Source organism: Tachyglossus aculeatus, chromosome 21 (genome assembly GCF_015852505.1).
Source record: "Tachyglossus aculeatus isolate mTacAcu1 chromosome 21, mTacAcu1.pri, whole genome shotgun sequence".
In the NCBI taxonomy this organism is placed as follows: domain Eukaryota; kingdom Metazoa; phylum Chordata; class Mammalia; order Monotremata; family Tachyglossidae; genus Tachyglossus; species Tachyglossus aculeatus.
The window spans coordinates 25,333,961-25,360,807 of NC_052086.1; the positions used below are offsets into that span (position 1 = coordinate 25,333,961).

The following is a 26,847-nucleotide window of genomic DNA, read 5'->3' on the forward strand; positions in this document are numbered from 1 at the left end:
AGGAATCCTGATTCAGATCAATCAATCAATCGTATTTATTGAGCGCTTACTATGTGCAGAGCACTGTACTAAGCGCTTTGGAAGTATAAATTGGCAACATATAGAGACAGTCCCTACCCAACAGTGGGCTCACAGTCTTAAAGATGCTAGAGAGGCTTTCAGATTTCAGTCCAAGGATGTCGGACACTTGCGCTCGGGTACTCAGCTTCATTCACTGATGCCAGGGCTACACACTGAGACTTTCCCAGAGACTTCTGTGCCACCAGTGATTATGGATGAAATCTGCAAACCTGCAGAGCTAATGGCATGCAGAAAGGCAGAGTCTGAGTTCCCGGGCCTCACATTTTCTTGTCATTTCGAGCAGCTCCAGTGCAGCTGTGGTCTTGTGCATTGGAGAGGCTAGCAGTATATGTACAGTGCTGATTTGTTTTGCACATGAAGAAACTCGTTCCAACTTGCAGTTGGAAGACGTGCCATCGCGATCTTCCTGGCTTTAAACAATGATTATTTATCTCTTGCGTTCCTGGGTCTGTGGCAGTTACCTGAATGGCAGGGCAGGACCTCCCATCAGGTGCCAATTTTCACTTCCATGGAAAAAAAACCCTGCTCCCACCTCCTTCTTTCACAGCTGTAGGCTGCCTCTGCTCTGGCTAGGGTCAGAGAAGGGTGAACTTGGGGGATTGGGGAAGAAAACAGTAGTTTTAGTGACAACAGCAACAGGTAAGAGTTCTCGAGGCCTTACTCATACGACACTTACCCTAGTTGCTTCACCCGTTAAATGCGGATAATATTTGCCACTCCTTGCCTCAGAAAGGAACTGTGATCCTTTGGAAAAATAAAAGTCGTAAAACATTCAATCTGCTGTTATTATTATTTGATTGCTAAGTTCCTGTTCCATTGAGGTCAGCCACGAAGGTCATTGCTTGGTTCAAGAAGATGTGGAACAAGCAGACTGAAAGGGAGGAGAAAGGATTCATTCATTCATTCATATTTATTGAATGCTTATTGTGTGCAGAGCACTGTACTAAGCGCTTGGGAAGTCCACTGCGGGAAGCTGGCCGGTTCCATCCCAGAGTTATTGGTTTTCAATTGCTAGTTCCCAGTAAAGCCCTGCAGCGTGGTTTAGTGGAAAGAGCCCGGGCTTGGGAGACAGAGGCCATGAGTCCTTATTCTAGACTGTGAGCCCACTGTTGGGTAGGGACTGTCTCTATATGTTGCCAACTTGGACTTCCCAAGCGCTTAGTACAGTGCTCTGCACACAGTAAGCACTCAATAAATACGATTGATTGATTGATTATCATCCTGACTCCGCCCCTTGTCTGCTGTGTGACCTTGGGCAAGTTACTTAACTTCTCTGGGCCTCAGTTCAGTCATCTGTTGCTTCCCAAGCGCTTAGTACAGTGCTCTGCACACAGTAAGTGCTCAATAAATTCGATTGAATGAATGAATAAATGAATAAATTGAGGATTAAGACTGAGCCCTATGTGGGACAACATGATTACCTTGTAGCTACCCTAGCACCTACCTCCTTCCCCTCCCCACAGGACCTGTATATGTTTGTACAGATTTATTAGTCTATTTTACTTGTACATATTTACTATTCTATTTATTTTGTTAATGATGTGCATCTAGCTTTATGTTTATTCTGATGACCTGACACCTGTCCATATATTTTGATTTGTTTGTCTCCCCCTTCTAGACTGTGAGCCCACTGTTAGGTAGGGACTGTCTCTATATGTTGCCAACTTGTACTTCCCAAGCACCTAGTACAGTGCTTTCCCCTCCGCCCCCTCTCCACCCCCCCGCCTTACCTCCTTCCCTTCCCCACGGCACCTGTATATATGTATATATGTTTGTACATATTTATTACTCTATTTATTTTACTTGTACATATCTATTCTATTTATTTTATTTTGTTAAAATGTTTGGTTTTGTTCTCTGTCTCCCCCATCTAGACTGTGAGCCCACTGTTGGGTAGGGACCGTCTCTAGATGTTGCCAACTTGGACTTCCCAAGCGCTTAGTCCAGTGCTCTGCACACAGTAAGCGCTCAGTAAATACGATTGATTGATCGATTGATTAGTCCAGTGCTCTGCACACAGTAAGCACTCAATAAATTGATTGATTAGTACAGTGCTCTGCACACAGTAAGCGCTCAATAAATACGATTGATTGATTGATTTGCACACGGTAAGCGCTCAATAAATAAATAAATAAATAAATCGTATTTATTGAGCGCTTACTGTGTGCGCAGAGCACTGGACTAAGCGCTTGGGAAGTCCAAGTTGGCAACATCTAGAGACGGTCCCTACCCAATAGTGGGCTCACAGTCTAAAAGGGGGAGACAGAGAACAAAACCAAATATATTAACAAAATAAAATAGAATAGATATGTACAAGTAAAATAGAGTAATAAATATGTACAAACATATACACGGGTGAATATATATTCATTCAAATATGATTGAATGAATGAACAATGCTTGGCACATAGTAAGAGCTTAGCAAACACCTTTATTATTATTATTATTGTCGCTATTATTATTCCCGGCAGGGAGCCAGGGGATAAATCCTCCCCAACTCGGACAGGTTTGGAATTGTCCCTCACCGGGAACTTTTAAGCGGGAGGAATCAATGTCGATAGCAACGTGTTCCCGCGCCGGACGTTTATTCGGTGAGCACCCCGGAGAGACCGGAAGTCGGAGGAGAACTCGCCCCCTCCCCGCCCCTCCAGCCGCCTGCAGCCGGTTTCCGGGGACCCCGGTGGCTTTTCTGGATGGACCGTTAGCCGGAGGAGACGAGCGGGAAGCCGCCCGGGGTGAGACACCCACCCCACCCCCCAGGGGATGGGAGGGCGGAGGGGAGACGAGGCCGGGCTTCGGCAGGAAGCGGCGGGGGAAGATTTTGGTTGTAACACTCGGCTCGGCGGGGTCGGCCGGGCCGGGGGGCCGCCGCGGAGGGGCGCCCAGAGCGCATGTGCGGGGCTGGGAGGATGCTGCGCGCCCAGAGCGCATGTGCGGAGCTGGGGAGGTGGGGGGGGCCCCCGCTGTTGGGCGCCCAGAGCGCATGTGCGGGGCTGGGGGGGGGCGGGGGGAGGAGCGCCGCGGTTGGGTGCACAGGGCGCATGTGCAGGGCTGGGAGGGGGTGGGGCGGGGAAGGAGCGCCGCGATTGGGCGCCCAGGGCGCATGTGCGGGGCTGAGAGGGGGCGGGGGCGGGGGTGGGGGAGGAGGAGCGCCGCGGTTGGGCGCCCAGGGCGCATGTGCGGAGCTGGGGAGGGGGTGGAGGGGCGCCGGTGTTGGGCGCCCAGAGCGCATGTGCGGGGCTGGGGTGGGGGGGGGCGGGGGGGAGGAGCGCTGTGGTTGGACGCCCACGGCGCATGTGCAGGGCTGGGGGGGGGCGGGGAGGAGCGCCGCGGTTGGGCGCCCAGGGCGCATGTGCGGGGTGGGGTGGGGGTGGGGGGGCGGTGCCGCGGTTGAGCGCCCAGGGCGCATGTGCGGAGCTGGTTGGGGGGCGGGGGGGGGCGCCCAGAGCGCATGTGCGGGGCTGGGTGGGGGTGGGGTGGGAGGAGCGCCGCGGTTGGGCGCCCAGGGCGCTTGTGCGGGGTTGGGAGGGGGGGCGGTGCCGCGATTGAGCGCCCAGAGCGCATGTGCGGAGCTGGGGAGTGGGGGGGGGGGGGGTGCCGCGGTTGGGCGCCAAGGGCGCATGTGCGGCGCTGGGAAAAGGCAGGGGAGGTGCCGCGGTTGAGCGCCCAGAGCGCATGTGCGGGGCTGTGCGCCCTGAGGGGGGCCGCTGAGGGGGCCGCCAGGGGCCCCCAGACCGGATGGGTTATTAACAATAATAATAATAATAATCACTGTGGTAGTAAATAATAATAATGTTGATGCCATTTGTTAAGCGCTTAGTATGTGCAAAGCACTGTTCTAAGCACTGGGGGATACAAGGTGATCAGGTTGTCCCACGTGGGGCTTACAGTCTTAATCCTCATTTGACAGAAGAGGGAACGGAGGCTCAGAGAATAATAATAATAATGATGGCATTTAAGTGCTTACTGTGTGCAAAGCACTGTTCTAAGCGCTGGCACTGTTCTAAGCGCTGAGAAGTTAAGGGACTTAATAATAATAATGATGGCATTTGTTAAGTGCTTACTATGTGCCAAGCACTGTTCTAAGCGCTGAGAAGTTAAGTGACTTAATGATAATAATAATAATGGCATTTGTTAAGTGCTTACTATGTGCCAAGCACTGTTCAAAGCGCTGGAGAGGATACAAGGTGATCGGGTTGTCCCACGGGGGGCTCACAGTCTTCATCCCCATTTTCCAGATGAAGGAACTGAGGCCCAGAGAAGTGAAGTGACTTGCCCAAGGTCACCCAGCTGACAGTTGGCGGAGCCAGGATTTGAACCCATGACCTCTGACTCCCAAGCCCGGGCTCTTTCCGTTGAACCATGCTGCTTCCCCCAAGGTCACACAGCAGACATGTGGTGGAGCTGGGATTCGAACCCATGACCATAGACCATAGTTAAGCGCTTACTATGTGCAGAGCACAGTTCTAAGCGCTGGGGAGGTTACAAGGTGATCAGGTTGTCCCATGGGGGGCTCCCAGTCTTCATCCCCATTTTCCAGATGAGGTCACTGAGGCCCAGAGGAGTGAAGTGACTTGCCCAAAGTCACACAGCTGACAATTGGCTTCTAGACTGTGAGCCCGTTGTTGGGTAGGGACCGTCTCTATAGGTTGCCGATTTGGACTTCCCAAGCGCTTAGTACAGTGCTTTGAGCACAGTAAGCTCTCAATAAATACGATTGAATGAATTGGCGGAGCTGGGATTTGAACCCATGACCTCTGACTCCCAAGCCCGTGCTCTTTCCATTGAGCCACTCTGCTTCTCTTAAGCGCTTTGTTAAGCGCTTACTGAGTGCCAGTCACTGTACTAAGCGCTGGGGTGGAGACAAGCAAATCGGATTTGTCCCAGTCCCTGTCCCACATGGGGCTCACGGCCTCCACCCCCATTTTACAGCTGAGGGAACTGAGGCCCAGAGAAGTGAAGTGACTCGCCGAAGGTCACACAGCAGACAATAATAATCATGATGATGGCATTTGTTAAGCGCTTACTATGTGCCGAGCACTGTTCTAAGCGCTGTGGGCCCGGGGGTACTAGGTAATCAGGTTGACCCACCTGGAGCTCACAGTTTTAATCCCCATTTTACAGGTGAGGGAACTGTGGCCCAGAGAAGTGGTGACTTGCCCAAGGCCACACAGCAGACAAGTGGCGGAGTCGGGATTAGAACCCATGACCTTCTGACACCCAGGCCTGTGCTGTACCCACCATGCCATGCTGCTTCCCCCGGCTTTGGGTGGTGTTTCTCTGAGGGCCCACCCACCGTGGCCGGGAATTAATCAATCAGTCAGTAGTATTTACTGAGCGCTTCCCACGGGTAGAAAACCGAACCAAGCCTTAGTACAACAGCACCAACACGATCCGCCGGTGTTGGGCGTTGTCGGTCTTCCTTTAATAATAATAATAATAATAATAATAATGATAATGGCATTTGTTAAGCGCTTACTGTGTGCAAACCACTCTCCTTAGTGCTGGGGTAGATCCAGGGTAATCAGGATGTCCCATGTAGGGCTTACAGGCCTCATCCCCATTTTACAGATGAGGGAACTGAGGCCCAGAGAAATTGAGTGACTTGCCAAAGTCACACAGCTGACAAGTGAAATCTTATGAAATCTCTCGCCCCTTCCCTCCTCCCCTCCTTAACATCCATCTTCAACCGCTCACTCTCCACTGGCTCCTTCCCCTCTGCCTTCAGACATGCCCACGTCTCCCTCATCCAAAAAAACCCCCTCTCTTGACCCCACCTCCCCTTCTAGTTATCGCCCCATATCCCTCCTACCTTTCCTTACCAAACTCCTCGAACGAGTCGTCTGAACCCGCTGCCTCGAATTCCTCAACGCCAACTCTCTCCTCGACCCCTTCTAATCTGGCTTCCGTCCCCTACGCTCCACCGAAACTGCCCTCGCAGATGAAGGATGGCCTAGGCAGGAGGGGATTTCTCGCTGTCCGCCTGCTTGAGGTGCAGGGGCTTGGAGTTGTTCTCTGTGCGGAGGCGGTCCCTCCCTGGACTGTTGCTGGCTGGGGAAGGGTGAGGCAGAATGAGGGCACTGCCCATGCCGGCCTGCCCCGACTCCCGCAGCGGGCACCGGCGGAGGTTCGGCAGCCCTGGAGCGGTGTGGACCTCCTGGCAGCATTGTCACCCAGGCCCCTGGCCCGGCCGTGCACACAGAAACACACACCCACACTCTCCCCCCAACCATTCCCAGCCATCGCCATGGCGCCCGGCAGCTCCCGCAGGCGCTCCAGGAGTCGGAGCGGTTCTCATGGAAGGCCGGAGAGAAGCAAGGAGATGAGGAGGAAGAGGAGCAGTAAGGAGAGACGGCGGAGCCGCTCGGCCTCGGGATCCCGGAGCCGCAGGTCCAGGGCCGCGACGCACAAGCCAGGTGAGAGCCTGGCACGGCGCGGCCGTCTGGGAAGGGAACTGAAGCCAAGATTCCCGGCGGGCGGTCCGAGCCGGGCCCGGCTGGGGTCCTGGACTCCCTCCTGGCTGGTCTCTCCACTCCCTGCCGAGCCCACCTGAGGTGGGGGACTGTGGAGGGACAGACAGTCAGAGAAAGCAAGATGAACGTTTGAATCTGAAAACCGCATGAGAGCGGACGGCACAACCCGGCCGGGTCGTTCACCCGGACGCTGCCCTCGGGGAAATCGGACCGGAGATCGGGTCTCCGTGAGGTGGGCTGCGTTTTTTGGTGGCCTCTGGCTCGACCTGAGGGACGCCTGTCACCCGTCGTCCGGGGACGGGTTCGTTCAGTGATCGGCGAGAGAGAGAAAGAGAGAGAGAGAGGCCGGGGACGGAAAGCCTGAGTTTTATATAAAATGTATTCCGCTAGGTGAATTGAATTTATGTAATTGTTTAGGCGCAATGGATTGAACTTCCCTTTCGGGAGGAATATAATCAATTAGCAATATTAGAGCTTCCCTGCACGGGAGGAACACAATCATACGTTAATCGCGTGTGGGTGAGGCGGCTAGCTCTCGCCCATGTGCACTTCTCACTCAGGAAGAATCCACTTATTTTCCCACATGGAATTCATTACATTACCCACGCATGTGGTGGGCGGCTAGCTCTCACAATGTGCTCTCCCTACATGGGAGGAATCCACTCATGATTCCCATCAGCAGCGGGGTACCCGGGTCCCACCCACGAGACACTCACCCATCCCGCGGCCCTTGCCTCAGTGTGTTGGTTCTGGTTGTAGAGCGGGCACCTGGCCTTCTGGGCAGGGAGAGACACGTGGGCTGCTGCTCCTGCTGCTGCGTGTCCTGGCGCTCTGACCCCGAAGGTCAGAGGCGACAGGTATTTATTGCCTGTGCCCCTAGGCCATTCCAGCTTCGGGCCTCAGTCTACCCAATCTCTGCCCTCCCCCCTGGAAATGGTCAGAACAGGCTCCACTCCCGCCCCACAGTGCCACCTCGTCCTTTGTTGCAGAGAGGAGCAAGGACCGGGGCCGGAAGAGGAGGCGACCCAGTTCCTCCTCCTCCTCCACTTCATCCTCTTCCTCCTCCTCCTCTTCCTCCTCCTCCTCCTCTTCCTCGCGATCCTCCTGCGGCGGCCGGAAGAAGCGGTCCAAGCGCAAAGACAAGAAGCGGAGGAAGAAGAAGAAGAAGAAGAAAGCGAAGAAGAAGGTGAAGAAGAAATGCAGGGAGAAGGGGGACGCGGGCACCCGGAGCCCGCAGGGCATGCCGGGGCCTTCGCTGGATCAGTGGCAGAAAGAGCTCCCGGAGGAAAGCGGTCCAGGTACCAGGGCCCTGGGAGCAAGGGGGTTTAGGAGGTAGAGACCCCAGGTTGGTGTCAGGGAAGGCTGGGAGAAATAAAGGCAGAGCCTGGAGTTAGCCATGGACCACCCAGCAGCTCCCGGGGAGGCCAAGCCCTACCTCTCATCCTCCCCAGGGCCCCCCCAATTCAGCCGTAGGCCATGCAGCGCTGACTGGGGGATGGGGAGGACACGGGGAGGGGAGGCTTTGCAGCCACGGGGGCCAGTCCCCAAGAGGAGCAGACCTGCCAGTGGACCGCCCCGGCAGTCCCTCAGCACATCCGCCGTCTCCCCGCCTCACAGTCCTGACCGACGAGCAGAAGTCCCGCATCCAGGCCATGAAGCCAATGACCAAAGAGGAGTGGGATGCCCGGCAGAGTGTCGTCCGCAAAGTGGTGGATCCTGAGACCGGCCGCACCAGGTAGGGGCTCTTGCGGGGTGGGGTGCCAAGGAACCTCCCCCGGGTCAGGCGGGAGGGCCCAATGGCCCAGCTCTACCCCTTCAGGGGCGTTCGGGGCTGTCTCTGTGCTAGGAAGAAAGCAGTCAACTCAACTCCCCCTTCTCCACCGACCCCTCATCCCAAGCCAGTGGCCTGGAGAACTGGCTTAAGTTCTGTGGAAAGAGAGGGATGACGCCGGGGGCTAGTCCTCCTTGAGGAGAACCCCGGGCCCTCGCTGCCTTCTCTCCCCTCTGGCCAGCTCCTCTGTACTGGAGACCAATCTGGGGCTTCCTAGAGGCTCTGGCAGTCTCGAGGGGTGGGAGGATAGCGCTCAGTACAGTGCTAAGCGCTTAGTACAGTGCTCTGCACATAGTGAGCGCTCAATAAATACGATTGATGATGATGAGGATAGGCAGGGGTCAGAAAACCCCAACTTTCTTGGTTTCTACTTGACTGGAGTTCTGGCCAGTCGATCGATCCGTGGCACTCACTGAGCACCTGCTCGGGGCGGAGCACTGAGCTAAGCGCTTGGTAGAATAGTAATAATAATGATGATGGCATTCGTTAAGCGCTTACTATGCGCCAGACACTGTACTAAGCGCTGGGATGGATACAAGCTAATCAAGAGAAGCAGGGTGGCTTAGTGGAAAGAGCCCGGGCTTGGGAGTCAGAGGTCTAATCCAGCTCCGCCACTTGCCAGCTGTGTGACTTTGGGCAAGTCACTTAACATCCCTGTGCCTCAGTTACCTCATCTGTAAAGTGGGATTAAGACTGTGAGCCCCTAGCGGGACACCCTGGTAACCGTGCATCTATCCCAGTGCTTAGAACAGTGCTCGGCACTTAGGAAGCGCTCAACAAATTCCACTATTATTATTAAGTTGGACACAGCCCCTGCCCCATGTGGGGCTCACAGTCTCAATCCCATTTTACAGATGAGGTAGCCACGGCACAGAGACGTGAAGTGACTTGCCCAAGGTCACATCGCAGACAAGTGGCGGAGGTGGAGTGACGTGATCACTGACCTCAAGGAACTTACTTTCTAGTGATGGAGGCAGACATTAATCGAAACTGCAGGTAGGGGAAGCAGTCAGAGCCTACGGGTGTGGATGGAAGTTCTGTGGGGCTGAGGCGGGGGTCAGACGAGGAACAAAATGCTTTAGGGGCACGGACCCAAGTACATAGGTGATGCGGAAAGGAGGGGTTTAGTCAGAGAAGGTCTCTTGGAAGAGTTGTGGTTTAAGAAAGGCCTTGAAGGTGGGAAGAGTGAGTTCTGTCAGATACCTAGTGGGAGAGGGTTCCAATCAATCAATCAATCGTATTTATTGAGCGCTTACTGTGTGCAGAGCACTGTACTAAGCACTTGGGAAGTATAAGTTGGCAACATATAGAGACAGTCCCTACCCAACAGTGGGCTCACAGTCTAGAAGGGGGAGACAGAGAACAAAACCAAACATATTAACAAAATAAAATAAATAGAATAGATTTGTACAAGTAAAATAAATAAATAAATAGAGTAATATTTACAAACATATATACAGGTGCTGTGGGGAAGGGAAGGAGGTAAGACGGGGGGATGGAGAGGGGGATGAGGGGGAGAGGAAGGAGGGGCTCAGTCTGTGAAGGCCTCCTGGAGGAGGGCCTTGAAGGGAGGAAGAGAGCTAGCGTGGCGGATGTGGGGAGGGAGGGCATTCCAGGCCAGGGGAACGACGTGGGCCGGGGGTCGACAGTGGGACAGGCGAGAACGAGGCCTAACGGCGAGGAGATTAGCGGCAGAGGAGCGGAGGGTGTGGGCTGGGCTGGAGAAGGACAGAAGGGAGGTGAGGTAGGAGGGGGCGAGGGGATGGATGGACAGCCTTGAAGCCGAGGGTGAGGAGTTTCTGCCTGATGCACAGATTGATTGGTAGCCACTGGAGATTTTTGAGGAGGGGAGTAACATGCCCAGAGCGTTTCTGGACAAAGACAATCCGGGCAGCGGTGTGAAGTATGGCTTGAAGTGGGGAGAGACACGAGAATGGGAGATCAGAGAGGAGGCTGATGCAGTAGTCCAGACGGGATAGGATGAGAGTTTGAACGAGCAGGGTAGCGGTTTGGATGGAGAGGAAAGGGCAGATTTTGGCAATGTTGCGGAGCTGAGACCGGCAGGTTTTGGTGATGGCTTGGATGTGAGGGATGAATGAGAGAGCGGAGTCGAGGATGACACCAAGCTTGCGGGCTTGTGAGACGGGAAGGATGGTAGTGCCGACAACAGTGATGGGAAAGTCAGGGAGAGGGCAGGGTTTGGGAGGGAAGACAAGGAGTTCAGTCTTGGACATGTTGAGTTTTAGGTGGCGGGCAGACATCCAGATGGAGATGTCCTGAAGGCAGGAGGAGATGCGAGCCTCGCTGTTGAAGGTTTTCATGGCCTCCATGTTGCGGGTGCGGAGGCCCCAGCCCAGGGACTGACCCTCCGGCCAAGGCGGGGTTGGCGGCTGCTTTGGGGCGGCGAGGCCTGGGCATGGCCGTGGGGGCCGCGGGCCAGAGGGCAGGCAGGAGGGCAGGTGGGCGGCGAGGACCGGGCCGAGGCCGCGGCCTCCTCCTTGTCTCGGCCGCCCCGGGCCGCAGTGGCCACCGCCGCTTCCCCCTGCCCTCCGCCCGCCCCCACATCTGCTCCGATGCTCCCGCCTCTCCCGGCCCCGGCGGCGGCAGAAGCAGAGGCAAAGGCAGTCCCAGAGCGGTGGCGGCCGAGGAGGAGGAGAAGGAAGAGGCAGGAGAGGATTAGAAATGAATCGAGGAGGGCTCCCTGGAGGAAACATGATTGCCAAAGGGCTTTGAAGGTGGGAGGTGCTGTGGGCTGGCAGATAGGGGGAGGGATGGAGTTTCAAGCGGGGGAAGGGTATGAGGAAGAGGTGGACGGTGGGAGAGGTGGGAAGAGAAGAAGCGGGTTGGTTTGGAAGGAACAGAGAGTGTGAGCCGGCCACGGCCAGTACCGGAGTCGGGGTCTGGGCTCAGCTCAGCTCTTCGCTCAGCTGATGGGCCAAGCCAGTGGAGCCGCCGTTGGGGAGCGGCCGCCCGGCCCTGGGGACGGGGCTCCTCGGCCGGTCCCCAGTGTTGTCCCTTCTGGGTCTGCAGGGTTAGCGTCCCCGCAGCCTGACCTCCAGGCCATCTCCTGCCCCTTGGGGTTCGTGGTGAGCTCCATTTGGCCAGAAGGACCACCCCAGCCCTACCCCCCCGGGGGGAGGAACCATCTTGGCAGCCTGCTTTGTGAGCGTTGACCCAGTTCTCCCCCGCGGCCCGGCAAGCACTAGGAGAGAGATCTCCCGGCGCCGGAGAACAGACCGTGACAAGGGGGCTTCTAAAATAGCAGCGGCCTGCCTGGAGCCCCTGAGGCTGGGGTCCAGCCCCAGCCCCATCTCAGGGCTTCCTGGTGGCCCACTCCCAGGGGCTTGGGGGGTGAGGCATCGGCTAAAGGGAAGGAAGAGGGGAGAGACAGAGGGAGACGGACAACAAACGAGTATGCAGGGTGGTGCCTCCTGGGAAGGGGAGCTGGAGTCGGGGTGATCAGGAAAGAAAAGCTGAAAAAGAGAAAACCCCTCCTCAAAGCCCACCCATGTCTGGTCTTATCTGCTCCTACCTCGGCCAAGCAGAGCCCCTAGGCTCCTCGTGGGCAGGGATCGGGTCTTCCGACTCCAGTGTACTGCATGTGGCCCAGTGGACAGAGCATGGGCCTGGGGGGGTCAGAGGGACCTGGGTTCTAATCTCAGCTCCGCCTCGTGTCCGCTATGTGATCTTGGGCAAGTCACTTCACTAGTCCGGGCCTCAGTTACCTCATCTGGAAAACGGGGGTTAAGGCCGTAAGCCCCATGTGGGACGGGGACTGTGTCCAACCCGATTTGCTCGTCTCCACCCCAGCACTTAGTACGGTACCTGGCACAGAGTGAGCGCTTAACAAACACCCAAAATATTATTATTATTATTGTATTTTCCCAGATGTTTAGTATAGTGCTCTGCAGACAGTTAAGTGCGCTGTACGTACCATTGATCGATGCTTCCCATCCCATCCTGCCAGCCTGATGCTTGAACTCCAAGCTCCAGGGCAGAATGCCACCCTACTGACTTAGCCTTGAGGTTTCCCTGTCCGCCGGCCCCAAACTGCCCTTCTGGCCTGATCCCAACTGAGCCGGGGAGGAGCCCAGTCAGTGCCCTGCCGCTTGCCCGCTGCTCTCCGGCCTGTGCCTGCTTCCCCAGCACCGTGCCCGGGGACCGAGTGGGGAGATGACGCTTGCCTGGACGCGCTGTTGCTTCTGTTTCAGGCTCATCAAGGGAGATGGAGAAATCCTGGAGGAAATTGTGACCAAAGAGAGGCACAAAGAGATCAACAAGGTACCAGCCTCTCCCTCCGGCCCTGCCCTCCCTCCTCCCCAAACCCGTTTCCCCTCGGGATCTCCGTCACCCTGTCCATCTGTGCTCTCTCTCCCCAGCAAGCCACCCGGGGCGACGGCCTGGCCTTCCAGCTGCGGGCCGGGCTGCTGTAGTGAGCGCCCGCCCCGCGCTTCCTTCGCCGTGTCCTGCCCCTCGGGCCCAGTTCCTGCTCCTGGAGGGTCAGTGCTGAGGTCAGTGAGGTCAGGGGAACCGTCTCCTCGGCGGGCGAAGTACGCCGCTCGCTGCGTCTCCCAGGCCCAGGCCCATTCACCCTGGGAGGGCAGGTAGCCGTCCCCTCCCATCCCAAGGCATCCAGCGGCTATCCCTACCCAGCCTCAGGCCGAGGCGGAGCCGGGCCCCCTCCGGGCTGCCACGCTCTCCGGTTGACCCGGCTGGGATGGGACGGGCCACTTCCCGGTCCTCTCCCAGTACCCGGCTGTGTGGCGGGGGGTCGGGGAGGGTGAGGCTGTTGGCACCCGCTGGCGCTGGCTCCTAGCTGGGGAGTGAGCCCCCCCGGGATTGGTGAAGCCCCATCTGCTTCATCTGTACCAGTTGTAAAATAAAACCCACCCCCATCCTGGGTTTGTCTCTGTCTGTGCTCTGCCTCAAGATGAATCTCGGGGGTTGGGATCGCACCGCTGATTGACGCTGCTGTTTCTGGCCTCAGGGACGGTCCTGGGCAGGGACCGTGTCTACCAACTCAGCTGCATGTACCCTCCCAAACGCTTGGTACAGTGTTCTGCACACAGTAAGTGCTCAGTAAATGCCATTGTTGATGATGATGATGATGAAAACAAGGGGCTCTGACGGGCTCAAGAGCATCCTGGGTCCTGCCTGACAAGCCCCACGTCTCTGGTGGCACAATCCCAGCCCACTCTCCCTGTTGGCTGGGGGAGGAGAGGACGGGGGAAGCTTTCAGGCAAGCCCAGAGGCTCGTCCCAGGGGAGGACGGGCAAGCTGGAGCTGCTGGCTTGGCACTCCGGCCCCTGCCACGGCCTGCCCATGGCCCGGGAGAGACCCCCCTCAGGAAAGCCAAGAGGACCCACCGTCCCTGGGGCTCACCCCCATCTCTGGCCACAGGTAGCATCAGCGTGGGGCTCCGTTTCCAGCCAGGCTGTCAGCCCCCATCCCGCCCAGAGGCCAGGCTCACAGTCTGCATCCCTCTGGCCTTGGCTTGGGTCCCCGAGGCTTTGAGCAAGACTCTTTTCCTTCCAGTTGTCTCCACGGCCCCCTTGCGGGGCCGGGGAACCGGGGGGCGGGGGGCACAGAGCTCCCAAGGGCCAAATTCCCTGTCCCCCAAGCCCCCAGTAGCCCTACGCCCACCCCCGTTCCCACGGAACTGTCGGCCACAGGCGTCAGTAAGGCGACGTGGCAAGAAAGAAGCCTTCCCATTTCTTTAATCCATGTAACAACGTACAGTGATGCTGCTGTATACGGAGCACACTCAGGCAGTAAACGACGCACTAACAAACAGCAAGGGGAAGGAAGGCGTGGGATGGTCTCACACACAAGCAGAAATGCAAGCGGCGGCGGTGGCGGACACACGAGGACGCACGGAGGGATCGAGATGCAAACCGGGGCTTGGGGGGGGCCTGGCTCCTGAGCCCCAGGGATCTGCGCCGAGGGCGGAGGTGTCGTTTTCAATCTTATCCCTAAGAAACCGTTTGGTAAATCGAGCAGAATCAATATCATTGACGGACAGTCGAGGAGATCCAGGGATTTCATACGAGGAGGAGGATGGGGGGTGGGAGGGCCATGTAAATAAGGCTTCTAGAGCTAATAGGTAAATGCGGCAAAGGTGACGACGATACCTGATTAGCGGGCACGCTTGCTGTCAGGACGGATCGCCCCAGGAGGGAGGGGAGATGCAACGGTCTGCCCTCCTGCCTCACCCTTTGGTTCGAACGGATTTTCGTCAAACGTTTCCTTGCCAAACGCTGTAAACATTTTTGGTATTTTTCAAACGATGTCTTCGTTGTTCTTTTGGAAAACGAATGTTGCCAGGAAGAAAATAACTCAAGGGGTCGAAGTGAACGAGCTAGTGAACTCATGGGTTCTCCCAAGATCACGGTGACAAAGTGACAAAACCTTTTAGGAAGGAGGAGAGCCTTCCCCTTGCCCTCCGCTTCCGCCAGGCCGAACAAAGGCCCTGAGGGGTGGGATGGGGATAAGGGAAGGGTGTATACCACAATTTTAGGCCACTCAGGTCCGGCCTCACCTTAGCAGACGCTGGGCAAGTAAAGGGAGGAGAGTGAGGAGGCTGGGGGCAGGGATGGGGGTGTTCCACCTTAGAAGGGAAGAAGTGTAGAGCAAAAGCCCTACCACAACCGCCCGTCTGGTGATTATTGCAGCCAGGAACCCGGGATTCAATCCCCAAATGAATTCTCCGACAGGGCCAGTGACAAAGGCGAAGGCAGTGGGATGCTCCAGGCCCGCGCGCTGCCGCTGTCGCTCGAAGCTATTGGTTTTTTAGACGTGGGACTGATGGAGAGGTGAACGAGATATTGCACTTCTGCTCTGACGGGTACATTAAACTTGGTCCATAAAAGAATTGCTTTATACATAATCCTGGAACAAAAAGAAAAAAAAAAAAGTCCCTACATCTTCAATACTCATAAGCCCTGAAGGTTCCAGTTCCTTCAGACATTTTCTCTACATAAAATAAATAACTTTCACTTTATACCCACTCTTCTGAGCATTTACAGCATCCTTTTGTTTTACACTATCTACACGCAAGAAAATGTTAACATCTCAGAATGCATTCCGGCCCCCCTGCCCGCCATCCTGTCCTTCAAAACGTCCGAAAGCCGGAGCCCCTCGCGGGTGCTGGGAGGGTCCCAAAGGCCGTATCCAAATTCGCAAGTGATTTCGGCGAGGTGAGGCTGGAGGCTGAATGGGTCAGGGCCGGACCGGGGCCGTGGCTCGGCTGGCTCCCGAAGCCGAACGAGGATAACTGGAAGAGAGTTCACACTGGCTCTAGGAGAAGAGACCGGCCATTCAAGGTCACGAGCCCGCGGTGGCAGAAAGGGAAGTCGGCTTTTCGTCAATAAAAACCAGCAAGTGTCGCGGGATGGTCACTTTTAAAGATGAGAGAGGGCTGACTCTGGGAGGGCCGCCCTGTTGGGATGCGATGCGGGGGTGGAGGGTGGGAAGGAGGCGGGTGATTTGTCGGATTCTGCGGCAAAACAGATTTCCGTTTGTAAAAATCGACGCGTGCGTCCCGCCCCAAGAGAACCGTTGAGAAAGTAGAAATTCCGTCGAAGGTTTCAAAACGCTAGGTGTAAGGTGAAGTCGGGAACCAGACGTCGGCCTGCCCTGCCCCGCCTCGCCTCGCCCTGCCCACGGGGCCCCAGTGTGCCCGGCCCCCGTCCTCCCGGGCAGCGGGGAGGCCCGGCCTGCTGCGTCTGCGTCCGGGGGGCTGGGCAGGGCGACGTTCACAGTGCTGGGTTTTTCACAATGCAGAGGGGCTGCCTTTTATATCGAAAGTTAAGAAAACGAAGCAGCCAAGTTTTAAAAACCGAACGAAAGAGAGAGAACCGAAAGCCCAACAAACCCCCTCTTAGAAATCAGATCTTTGAGTAGAAAGTGGTATAAATGCGATATACTGCGGTGGAAGGCGGCAGCAGCGGAAGAATCCTGCTCTGCCACGATCTGGTTCGGAGTACAAAACCGTTTCCGGGCTGGAGGCGTCTCCCGGGAAAGGAGGAGAGGGGCCCCGGGAGACCCGACCCTGGCTCGGCCTTCGCCTCGCTGCCCGGGCGGTCAGTTGGCATTGGGTGGCAGGGGGGGGGTGGGAAAGGGGTGCAGGGGGGCCTCAGGCTTCCTCCTCCTTCCCGCTCAGGGCGAAGGCCGGGAAAGCCGTGGGGCCGGCCCCCGCTGAGGCAGCAGGCCCGCCGGGAGCCGCGCAAATTCCGATATGGCCTTTTGCTTCCGCTCGCACCTCAGCTCGGGCCCCGCTTCGGCCTCCTTTTACCGCCCCCAAACTTCTGCGCAAAACCGGACCCTGGGTCAGCAGATATTTAATTACCATGCACTACAGACGGGGATGTGTAGCCACGTGAGATGGTAACAGGTCTCCGTTCTAAAAATCATCAGTGCAAAAACAATGAGGTTTTACAGTTGAGTGACTCTGGTTAAAAGAAGCAGGGCTAAACTCCCGTGGTAGCTGCTACTGAATCCGAAGAGGAGGGGAGGCGGGGGTCTGTGGGAATGGCCCTCACGGCCGGACTGTGGGGCGAGCGGGGCTCTTCGAAGCTCAGAGCTGCGCGGCTGGGGCGTGTGAAGGGGAGGGGGACCCAGGTGGGGATCCCCAGACCCAGGTCCTCGGGGCTCCAACCACCCTCTTCCTCCAACACCCACGGGAACCCCCGTCCCCGCCTGGGGCCAAAGAAGCAGAGCGGACCGTGGGCTTCCCCTCCCCACTCCCGCGCCTCGCCCTGGCCCGACTGGATCCTCGCACCTGTCTCCTCCTCGCCGAGAGGCTGGCGGGGAGCATCCGGGGGGGGATGGCGGGAGGCTCAGCAACAGCTCCGCTCTCCTCGGGCCCGGAGCGTCTCTCCGTGACCAGAGCGCTCAGGGTGGCCCTCTCCTAACGGGGGAGGCTCCGGGCGGCCCCCCCGGGGCTCTGCCCCCGAGCTTCCTCCCTCCGTCCGGGCTGGCGTCCGCCCTCCCGGCTCCCCGGGCCGTCGTAGCACCATGGTGACTCCCTTCCTCTCCCCCCCCCCCCGAGCCCTGCCACGAGCGGGGCTGCCCCCCCGTAGGGTGGGGCGGGCGGCGGGAGCGGCTTCACTTGGGCCCCGCGGGCCCCGTGTCCGGGCGGGCGGCCCCGCTGCGGCCCCAGCAGCCCGTGGCCAGGCTCATGCTCCGCTGGCCCCGCTCCTTCTCCCGCTCCCGCTCGCTGTCGGACTGGCTCTGCGTCCGCTCGTGCTTGTGGCCCGGCCCGGCCGAGCCCGTGGGCTGGGAGGAGATGGTGCGCAGCAGGTGGTTGCGCTTGCGCAGGAAGTCGCTCTGGCCCGGCAGGCCGAAGCTGCCCTTGCGCAGGGCCATGCGCGTGGTGTTCTTGGCCGGTCGGGCCCGGTGGTTGTACTTCAGCTGGGCCAGGTGAGCGGCGTAGCCGTCTGTGATGAACTGAGATAGGGGAGGGAAGAGAGAGAGAGACAGAGAGAGAGAGACAAGGGGACGAGGACTTGCAGCTTCACCTCTGCCCGGCCTCCAGCCTCGCCCTCCCACCCCCTCCACCTCAGGGGAGGCCATCACCAGTCCCCGAGAAATCCCTAAAAGTCACAGCTGCTCCAGGGCCGTGGGGCCCTGTTGCGCAGCTCGGGGAACCTCACCCTGCTTCCCTGACTCTCCTCCCACCAGAGCTCCAATAATAATAATAATAATAATAATAATAATAATGATGATGATGGCATTTGTTAAGCGCTTACTATGTGCAAAGCACTGTTCTAAGCGCTGGGGGGGATACAAGGTGATCAGGTTGTCCCACGTGGGGCTCACAGTCTTAATCCTTCTGGCCTTCCCAGACTGAGCCCCTTCCTTCCTCTCCCCCTCGTCCCCCTCTCCATCCCCCCATCTTACCTCCTTCCCTTCCCCACAGCACCTGTATATATGTATATATGGTTGTACATATTTATTACTCTATTTATTTATTTTACTTGTACATTTCTATCCTATTTATTTTATTTTGTTGGTATGTTTGGTTCTGTTCTCTGTCTCCCCCTTTTAGACTGTGAGCCCACTGTTGGGTAGGGACTGTCTCTATGTGTTGCCAATTTGTACTTCCCAAGCGCTTAGTACAGTGCTCTGCACATAGTAAGCGCTCAATAAATACGATTGATTGATTGATTGATTAATCCCCATTTTACAGATGAGGGAACGGAGGCTCAGAGAAGTTAGGTGACTTGCCCAAGGTCACACAGCAGATGTGGCGGAGCCGGGATTTGAACCCATGACCTTTTGACTCCAAAGCCCGTGCTCTTCCCACTGAGCCACGCTGCTTCCCAAGGGTGGGGCAGGAGGGCACACTGGTTTGGTAGGACAAGAGGAAGTGGAGCCCACTGGAGCTCAACCCCATCTCCCCAGAGGTCCAAGAGAAAGAAGCAGCGTGGCCTAGTAGATAGAACACAGGCCTGGGATTCAGTAGGACCTAGGTCTAATCCCGGCTTGGCCACTTGTCTGCTGGGTGACCTTGGGCAAGTCACTTCACTTCTCTGGGCCTCAGTTCCCTCATCTGTAAAATGGGGATTAATAATAATAATAATGATGGCATTTATTAAGCGCTTACTATGTGCAAGGCACTGTTCTGAGCGCTGGGGAGGTTACAAGGTGATCAGGTTGTCTCACAGGGGGCTCACAGTCTTTATCCCCATTTTACAGATGAGGCAACTGAGGCCCAGAGAAGTGAAGTGACTTGCCTGAAGTCACACAGCTGACAAGTGGTGGAGCCGGGACTTGAACCCATGACCTCGGACTCCAAAGCCCATGCTCTTTCCACTGAGCCACGCTGCTTCTCTGATTAATTCTCTGATTAAGACTCTGAGCCCCATGTGGGACATTTATTGTAGGCTTATTACTCTATTTATTCTACTTGTGCATATTTCCTGTTCTATTTATTTTGTTAATGATGTGCACATAGCTATAATTCTGTTTGTTCCGACGATTTTAACGCCTCTCTACATGTTTTTTGTTGTCCGTCTCCCCCTTCTAGACTGTGAGCCTGTTGTTGACCGTCTCTCTATGTTGCTGACCTGTACTTCCCAAGCGCTTAGTACCGTGCTCTGCACACAGTAAGCGCTCAATAAATACAATTGAATGATGATGATGATGGCATATGTTAAGCGCTTACTATGTGCAAAGCACTGTTCTGAGCGCTGGGGGAGGTTACAAGGTGATCAAGTTGTCCCACAGGGGGCTCACAGTTTTAATCCCCATTTCACAGATGAGGTAACTGAGGCACAGAGAAGTGACTTGCCCAAAGTCCCACAGCTGACAGCTGGCAGAGCCGGGATTTGAACCCATGATCTCTGACTCCAAAGCCCGGGCTCTTTCCACTGAGAATGACTGTGAGCCCATTGTTGGGTAGGGACCGTCTCTAGATGTTGCCAACTTGGACTTCCCAAGCGCTTAGTACCGTGCTCTGCACACAGTAAGCGCTCGTGTTTGTTCATTTTTTATTCATTTACTTAATTACAGTACTTTCAAATGTCTTACCTCCTTCCCTTCCCCACAGCACCTGTATATATATGTATATATGTTTGTATTTATTACTCCATTTATTTATTTATTTTACTTGTACATATCTATTCTATTTATTTTACTTAGTTAATATGTTTGGTTTTGTTCTCTGTCTCCCCCTTCTAGACTGTGAGCCCACTGTCGGGTAGGGACCGTCTCTAGATGTTGCCGACTTGGACTTCCCAAGCGCTTAGTACAGTGCTGTGCACACAGTAAGCGCTCAATAAATACGATTGATTGAATACGATTGAATGAATGAATGAATGACACGGACTGTGTCCAGCCTGATCAGTGTGTATCTACCCCAGTGCTTAACAGAGTGCTTGGCACATAGTAAGCGCTTAACAAATAGCATGGGAAAAAAAGGGGGGTGGGCAGGGAGTGGGAGGCCAGTGGTGGAAGGTGTCTGTCCGCTTACCTGGCACTGATGCAGGAGCTTCTTGGTGGGCCGCCCGACGATGTAGATCTGCAGGGGGGACAGGCTGATGGCACTGTACACGGAGATGTCCTTGGTGGATCCGTAGGCGGCGTGAACCCTCATGTTGAGCTGAGGAGACAGCGGGCCCGGGGGTGGGAATGGGGAGGTGAGAGCCCAGGACCGGCAGAGCCGCGCGCGGGCCCGGCCTCACCGGGAATCCGGGCTGGAACAATCTGCGGGGTCCCCGGACACCAGTCCATCTCCTCATTTAAACCCAAGTGACATCACGCCCGCCTTTTTAACACAAAGCAGTTCCGTGGCTACGTTTCAGGCCTAAAACTTGCAGGATACAGTTTTAATTCAAAATAGATCACTTTTGTTAGAACAGCTTGTTAGGTCTACCCCAATCCCCAGGCTACACATTTCATAGATAATTAGGGCTCCGTCGGTCGGAGGTCCAGAGCCGCGGCCCCTAAAGCCCCTGGATTAATTCGGTTGGCTTCCTGAGCCCGCGAGCCGGCGACGCTCCCAGAAGTGGAGAAGCGGCGTGGCCTAGCGGAAAGAGCACGGGCTTGGGACTCAGGGGACCTGGGGTATCTGCTTAGCGCTTACTATGTGCCAGTCACTGAACTAAGCGCTCAGGTAGCTACAAGGTAGTCAGGTTGGACGCAGTCCCTGTCCCGCACGGGGTTCACAGCCTCAATCCCCATTTTACAGATGATCTGAGGAACAGGGAAGGGAAGCGACTTGCCCAAGGTCACACAGCAATCAATTATGTTGCCACCTTGTACTTCCCAAGCGCTTAGTCCAGTGCTCTGCACACGGTAAGCGCTCAATAAATACGATTGATTGATTGATCAGAATTGCTGGCTGTGTGACCTGGGGCAAGTCACTTAATTTCTCTGTGCTTCAGTTCTCCCGTTCGGGGCCGGGACTGTGTCCAACCTAATTCACTTGTATCTACCCCAGAGCGTAGAACAGTGCTTGTCACATAGTGAGCGCTTAACAATACCATACGGCAAAATGATACAACCACGACGTCCAGTCTGAAGTCATATCTGGTCACCACAGAAGAAAAGGGCCTTCCAAGTTTTCCCCAGCCCTTTAGCATTTATTCATTCATTCAGTCGTGTTTACTGAGCGCTTACTGTGTGCAGAGCACTGTACTATCATCATCATCATCATCAATCGTATTTATTGAGCGCTTACTGTGTGCAGAGCACTGTACTAAGCGCTTGGGAAGTACAAGTTGGCAACATATAGAGACAGTCCCTACCCAACAGTGGGCTCACAGTCTAAAAGGGGGAGACAGAGAACAAAACCAAACATACTAACAAAATAAAATAAATAGAATAGATATGTACAAGTAAAGTAAATAAATAAATAGAGTAACAAATATGTACAAACATATATACAGGTGCTGTGGGGAAGGGAAGGAGGTAAGATGGGGCATGGAGAGGGGGATAAGGGGGAGAGGAAGGAAGGGGCTCAGTCTGGGAAGGCCTCCTGGAGGAGGTGAGCTCTCAGTAGGGCCAACAATGGAATTTATTAAGCGCTTACTATGTGCAAAGCACTGTTCTAAGCACTCGGGAGGTTACAAGGTGATCAGGTTGCCCCACGTGGGGCTCACAGTCTTCATCCCCACTTTACAGTTGAGGTAACTGAGGCCCAGAGAAGTGAAGTGACTTGCCCAAAGTCACCCAGCTGACAAGTGGCGGAGCTGGGATTTGAACCCATGATCTCTGACTCCAAAGCCCGGGCTCTTTCCACTGAGCCACGGTGCTTCTCTAAGCGCTTGTTCAGAGAAAGTGGGAGACTGCTCACGGGGAGGGGGAAACGGAGTCAGGGGCCGACCGCGGGTTAGCCCACGAGGAGCCGGTTAGGATTGGGAAGGCGCTGGGACCGCTGATCAGTTGGGGCTGAGGGGGCAAGTCCAAGTCCCTGCTCCCCCTCCCCAGAAATCGTGGGGAATGGGGAGCCCTGGGCTCAGAGGGGGGCAAGGGTGGGGCTAGCCCTGCTGGGGCTGTATATATGTTTGTACATATTTAATACTCTATTTTACTTGTACATATCTATTCTATTTATTTTATTTTGTCAGTATGTTTGGTTTTGTTCTCTGCCTCCCCCTTTTAGACTGTGAGCCCACCGTTGGGTAGGGACCGTCTCTATATGTTGCCAACTTGTACTTCCCAAGCGCTTATTCCAGTGCTCTGCACACAGTAAGCGCTCAATAAATGCGATTGATTGATTGATTGATCGGGGCCCCACCTCGGTGATGAGGAGCTTGAGGAAGTTTGCCTTGTGTCGCAGGGGGTCGTGCACTAAGCCGTCGCAGAAGGAGACGATCCCGTGGGGGAAGTTGTGCTGCGCCAGCCACGCCACCACCCTCTGCTTCTGCATGTCGGGCCGCCCGGTCACGTAGATGATGAGGTAGCCGAGGTCCTGCCAGTGTCTGGAGGGGGCGGAGAGAGAGACAGAGAGAGAGATGGAGGGAGAGAGATGGAGAGAGAGGGAGAGGGAGACAGAGGGAGGGAGAGAGCGAGAGAGAGAGAGACAGAGAAGACCCCTCCGGTGGGGCGGGGGAGCACAGGGGTGGAGGTCAATCAATCAATCAATCAATCAATCGTATTTACTGAGCGCTTACTATGTGCAGAGCACTGTACTAAGCGCTTGGGAAGTCCAAGTTGGCAACATATAGAGACAGTCCCTACCCAACAGCGGGCTCACAGTCTAAAAGGGGGAGACAGAGAACCAAAACCAAAACATACTAACAAAATAAAATAAACAGAATAGATATGTACAAGTAAAATAAATGGAGTAATAAATATGTACAAACAGATCATCATCATCAATCGTATTTATTGAGCGCTGTTTGCAGAGCACTGTACTAAGCGCTACAAATTGGCAACTTATAGGGACAGTCCCTGCCCAACAGTGGGCTCACAGTCTAAAAGGGGGAGACAGAGAACAAAACCAAACATACTAACAAAATAAAATAAATAAATTCACTCGAGGAGTGAATTAAAACCCAGGTTGCAGTCCAGTGAAATTAGCTCAAAGTTAACCACCGTAACACAGCTTAACCTCTAAGACTGACAGATTCCAACTGCTAAGCCTAAGTACTTCTCCGCTGAAGGAGAAGCAGCGTGACCTAGGGGCTAGAGCACAGGCTCGGGAGTCAGAAGGACTTGGATTCCAATATGTATACGTTTGTGTGTATATACATATATACAGGTGCTGTGGGGAAGGGAAGGAGGTAAGATGGGGGGGATGGAGAGGGGGACGAGGGGGAGCTCCTCGTGCTCTACCCAGGGCCCCGTCCCCGCCCGCCCAGCTCACCTGACGACGTCCACGGCCCCGGCGCGCACCTTGGGGTCGCTCCCCATGATGGAGACACTGGCGGCGAAAGAGCCGTCGATGCTGAAGACCACAAACTCCGTGCCCCGGGGCAGGACGGTGATGTAGCTGTCGGCAAACGTGTGGTCTCCCCTGAGGAAACGGGAAAACGTCTCAGGACCCCAGGCTCCTGCCCCGCACGATTCTCCCTGGCCAGGGACAGCCACGGTGTCGCTTCCTGGCCAGACCCGCCCTGTCCCCGGCTCCCCTTAGCTTCCTTCTGCCATTTCTTATTGTGATTATTATTATTCCTGTTATATTTGCCAAGCACTTTGTGTCAAACACTGTTCTAAGCGCTGGGACAGACACGAGTTAATCAGGTTGGACACAGTCCCTGTCCCACATGGGGCTCACAGTCCAACCAGGAGGAGGACAGGTATTGAATCCCCATTTTTGGACTGTGAGCCCACTGTTGGGTAGGGACTGTCCCTATATGTTGCCAACTTGTACTTCCCAAGCGCTAAGTACAGTGCTCTGCACACAATAAGCACTCAATAAATACGATTGATTGATTTTACAGTTGAGGAAACAGAGGCACAGAAAAATTAAGTGATTCGCCCAAGGTCCCAGGTCCGCGCTCTTTTCACTAGGCCGTGCCGCTCCTCCACCCTCTGCCCCTCACTATCAGCAGCCTGCCGTTCCCCTCCCCTCCGCCTCCCCCGCACCTGACCACCATCTTGACGGGGTAGACACCGATGCCAAGGCGCTGGCCCTCGGGGATGGTGAAGGAGACGCGGCCGCTGCTGTTTGTGATGAGTGTGTCGAAGTGGACCCATTCCCCGGAAGGAGGCTGGGTCATGATGTGAATGTCCACCTGGTCGGGGAAAATAAATGGACGGCTGTGGGGGTGTCTGGGGGGCTCGGGCACCGCCGATCTCATCCTGGCCTTCACCCGAGACCCAAATCCAGGAGTGCCCAGCCCGGCCCAGCCCAGCCCTGGCTCAGGCTTTGCTGGACGGTGGCTTCATCTTCTCCCTAGGTGATCCCAGGGATCATGGGGCCAGAGGTCGGATTAATGCAAGGCTGAGGTCATTGACGTAGTAGGCGTAACAGCAACATCATCATCATCATCAATCGTATTTATTGAGCGCTTACTATGTGCAGAGCACTGTACTAAGCGCTTGGGAAGTACAAATTGGCAACATATAGAGACAGTCCCTACCCAACAGTGGACTCACAGTCTAAAAGGGGGAGACAGAGAACAAAACCAAACATACTAACAAAATAAAATAAATAGAATAGATATGTACAAATAAAATAAATAGAGTAAAAAATATGTACAAACACATATACATATATACAGGTGCTGTGGGGAAGGGAAGGAGGTAAGATGGGGGGGATGGAGAGGGGGACGAGGGGGAGAGGAAGGAAGGGGCTCAGTCTGGGAAGGCCTCCTGGAGGAGGTGAGCTCTCAGCAGGGCCTTGAAGGGAGGAAGAGAGCAAGTGCTTACTTACTAAGTGCTTACTGTATGCCAAGTACTGTACTAAGCACCAAGAAAGAATACCAGGTAGAGAATTAGAGACAGTCACTGGCCCTCCTGGGGCTCCGGGTGCAAGAAGAGGCTTGCAAATGGAGCCCCCCCCGGCTCCCACGGAAGGCGAGCACTTTTCCCAGGTGGAATCCTGGCCCAACTGCCCTCAGGGTTGGGGGCGCGCTCAGGGACCCCTGGGAGGATGCCGTTTGGAGGGATCACGCAGCGGGGGCTCTCGCTCCTGGCAGAGGTGGGTTTACCCCAGAGGATGGCGAGGTTGGAGGGCTCCAAGTTCCTTCCCTCGTCCCCCTCTTCCCGAGGCCTGGAAGGTGGGGATCCCAGGCATCTGGGGAAGGTCACCTGCCCACTTCCCACTGCCCACCACCCGCCCCAACTCCATTGCTCCCCGTGCATTCACCTTCTCCCCGGTGAGGGTCACCATGTCCAGGGGCCCGTACATGAATCTGCCCGACAGGGTCTGTGGCCCGTCCTCGTTGGCCACAGCATCATTGATCCTGTGATTCGACGTGACATTCTGCAGGGGGATGCGGCGGGTGGTTGGGGGGGCGCGAATGACGCCTGAAGCTCCGTCAGGCCCCCCGGCCTCCCGACCCTGGCCAAGCCAAGGAGCTCGGAGAGACGCCACCGCTTCCAGGCCGGGATCTGCCTCGGCACAGCTGATTCCTGGCTCTTCTCCACCTTTCCCCACCCCTCCCTCTACCCGAATTGCCGAACCCCACCCAGCTCCGTTTGTCCACGGCTGCTCCTTGCTCGAGACGTGCCCCCAGGGAGGCAGGCGCGTGGTTTTACCCTCAGCTTCACGTGGGTCCTCTTCCTCAACCACTTCTCTCGCGGCTTCGACGGGGTGAACACGGATACCTCTTTGCCATCCAGCTCCAAGATGCTGGAGTTTTCATGCCTCATAACCTGGGGCGCCGGGAGAGACAGGGCAGTGGAGTGAAGTGGTGGTGGGGGCGGGGTTGTGTGTGTATATGTGTGTGTGAGCGCATGAGCGAGAGATTTAATAATAAGCGCTTACTATGTGCAAAGCACTGTTCTAAGGGCTGGGGAGGTTACAAAGTGATCAGGTTGTCCCACTGGGGGGGCTCACGGTCTTAATCCCCATTGAGGCACAGAGAAGTGAAGTGACTTGCCCAAAGTCACACAGCTGGCAACTGGCGGAGCCGGGATTTGAACCCCTGACCTCGGACTCCAAAGCCCGGGCTCTTTCCACCGAGCCACGCTGCTTCTCCGTGAGCAGCATGAGGCATGGTCGGGGTGCTGTTGAGTGTTTGTATCAATATATGCAAGTGTGAAAGGGGAGTGCGTGGCGGGGGAGGAAGGAAGAGTATAGGGAGTAGAACAACGAAGCACAGCGCGGGTAATGATCCACGGGAGCGGCAGAACTGAACCACCGGGGCTGGGGCGGAGGCGAGAGGCACCTGTCTCAGCAGGAAGGACACCACGTCTGTCGACTCCCAGTAGCTGGCATGGAAGAGATGGGGCAATGCCACCGTGGGAAAGGCCGTCAGCGCATCAGGGCAGTAGAGGGCATAGTCAATCCGCTTGGTTCCCCACCACTTTGCAGCAACTGACAAGAGAAAGGGCTCGTTAGCAACA

General features: G+C 55.8%; 2 protein-coding genes across 2 annotated transcripts in view; one reads left to right on the plus strand and one right to left on the minus strand.

The window, feature by feature from the left end:
* Positions 1 to 2,724: 2,724 nt before the first annotated feature.
* On the plus strand, positions 2,725 to 13,295 carry ARL6IP4 (ADP ribosylation factor like GTPase 6 interacting protein 4). The gene is made up of 6 exons (XM_038763115.1): positions 2,725 to 2,816; positions 6,321 to 6,497; positions 7,544 to 7,852; positions 8,172 to 8,289; positions 12,597 to 12,666; positions 12,765 to 13,295. Exons 2-6 carry the CDS (start codon positions 6,329 to 6,331, stop codon positions 12,816 to 12,818), a joined length of 720 nt encoding a protein of 239 aa, XP_038619043.1. The 5' UTR covers positions 2,725 to 2,816; positions 6,321 to 6,328; the 3' UTR covers positions 12,819 to 13,295.
* A 791-nt stretch (positions 13,296 to 14,086) lies between these two features.
* The window catches only part of PITPNM2 (phosphatidylinositol transfer protein membrane associated 2), a 130,645-nt gene continuing 117,884 nt past the window's right edge, over positions 14,087 to 26,847 (minus strand). Inside the window, exons 19-26 of the mRNA XM_038762526.1 lie at positions 26,670 to 26,818; positions 26,038 to 26,154; positions 25,646 to 25,762; positions 24,421 to 24,569; positions 23,699 to 23,848; positions 22,628 to 22,811; positions 20,360 to 20,488; positions 14,087 to 17,832 (exon numbers count right to left, since the gene is read on the minus strand). Of these exons, the coding sequence (XP_038618454.1) occupies positions 17,491 to 17,832; positions 20,360 to 20,488; positions 22,628 to 22,811; positions 23,699 to 23,848; positions 24,421 to 24,569; positions 25,646 to 25,762; positions 26,038 to 26,154; positions 26,670 to 26,818 (1,337 nt within the window). The 3' untranslated portion in view covers positions 14,087 to 17,490. The remainder of the gene's footprint in view (positions 17,833 to 20,359; positions 20,489 to 22,627; positions 22,812 to 23,698; positions 23,849 to 24,420; positions 24,570 to 25,645; positions 25,763 to 26,037; positions 26,155 to 26,669; positions 26,819 to 26,847) is intronic.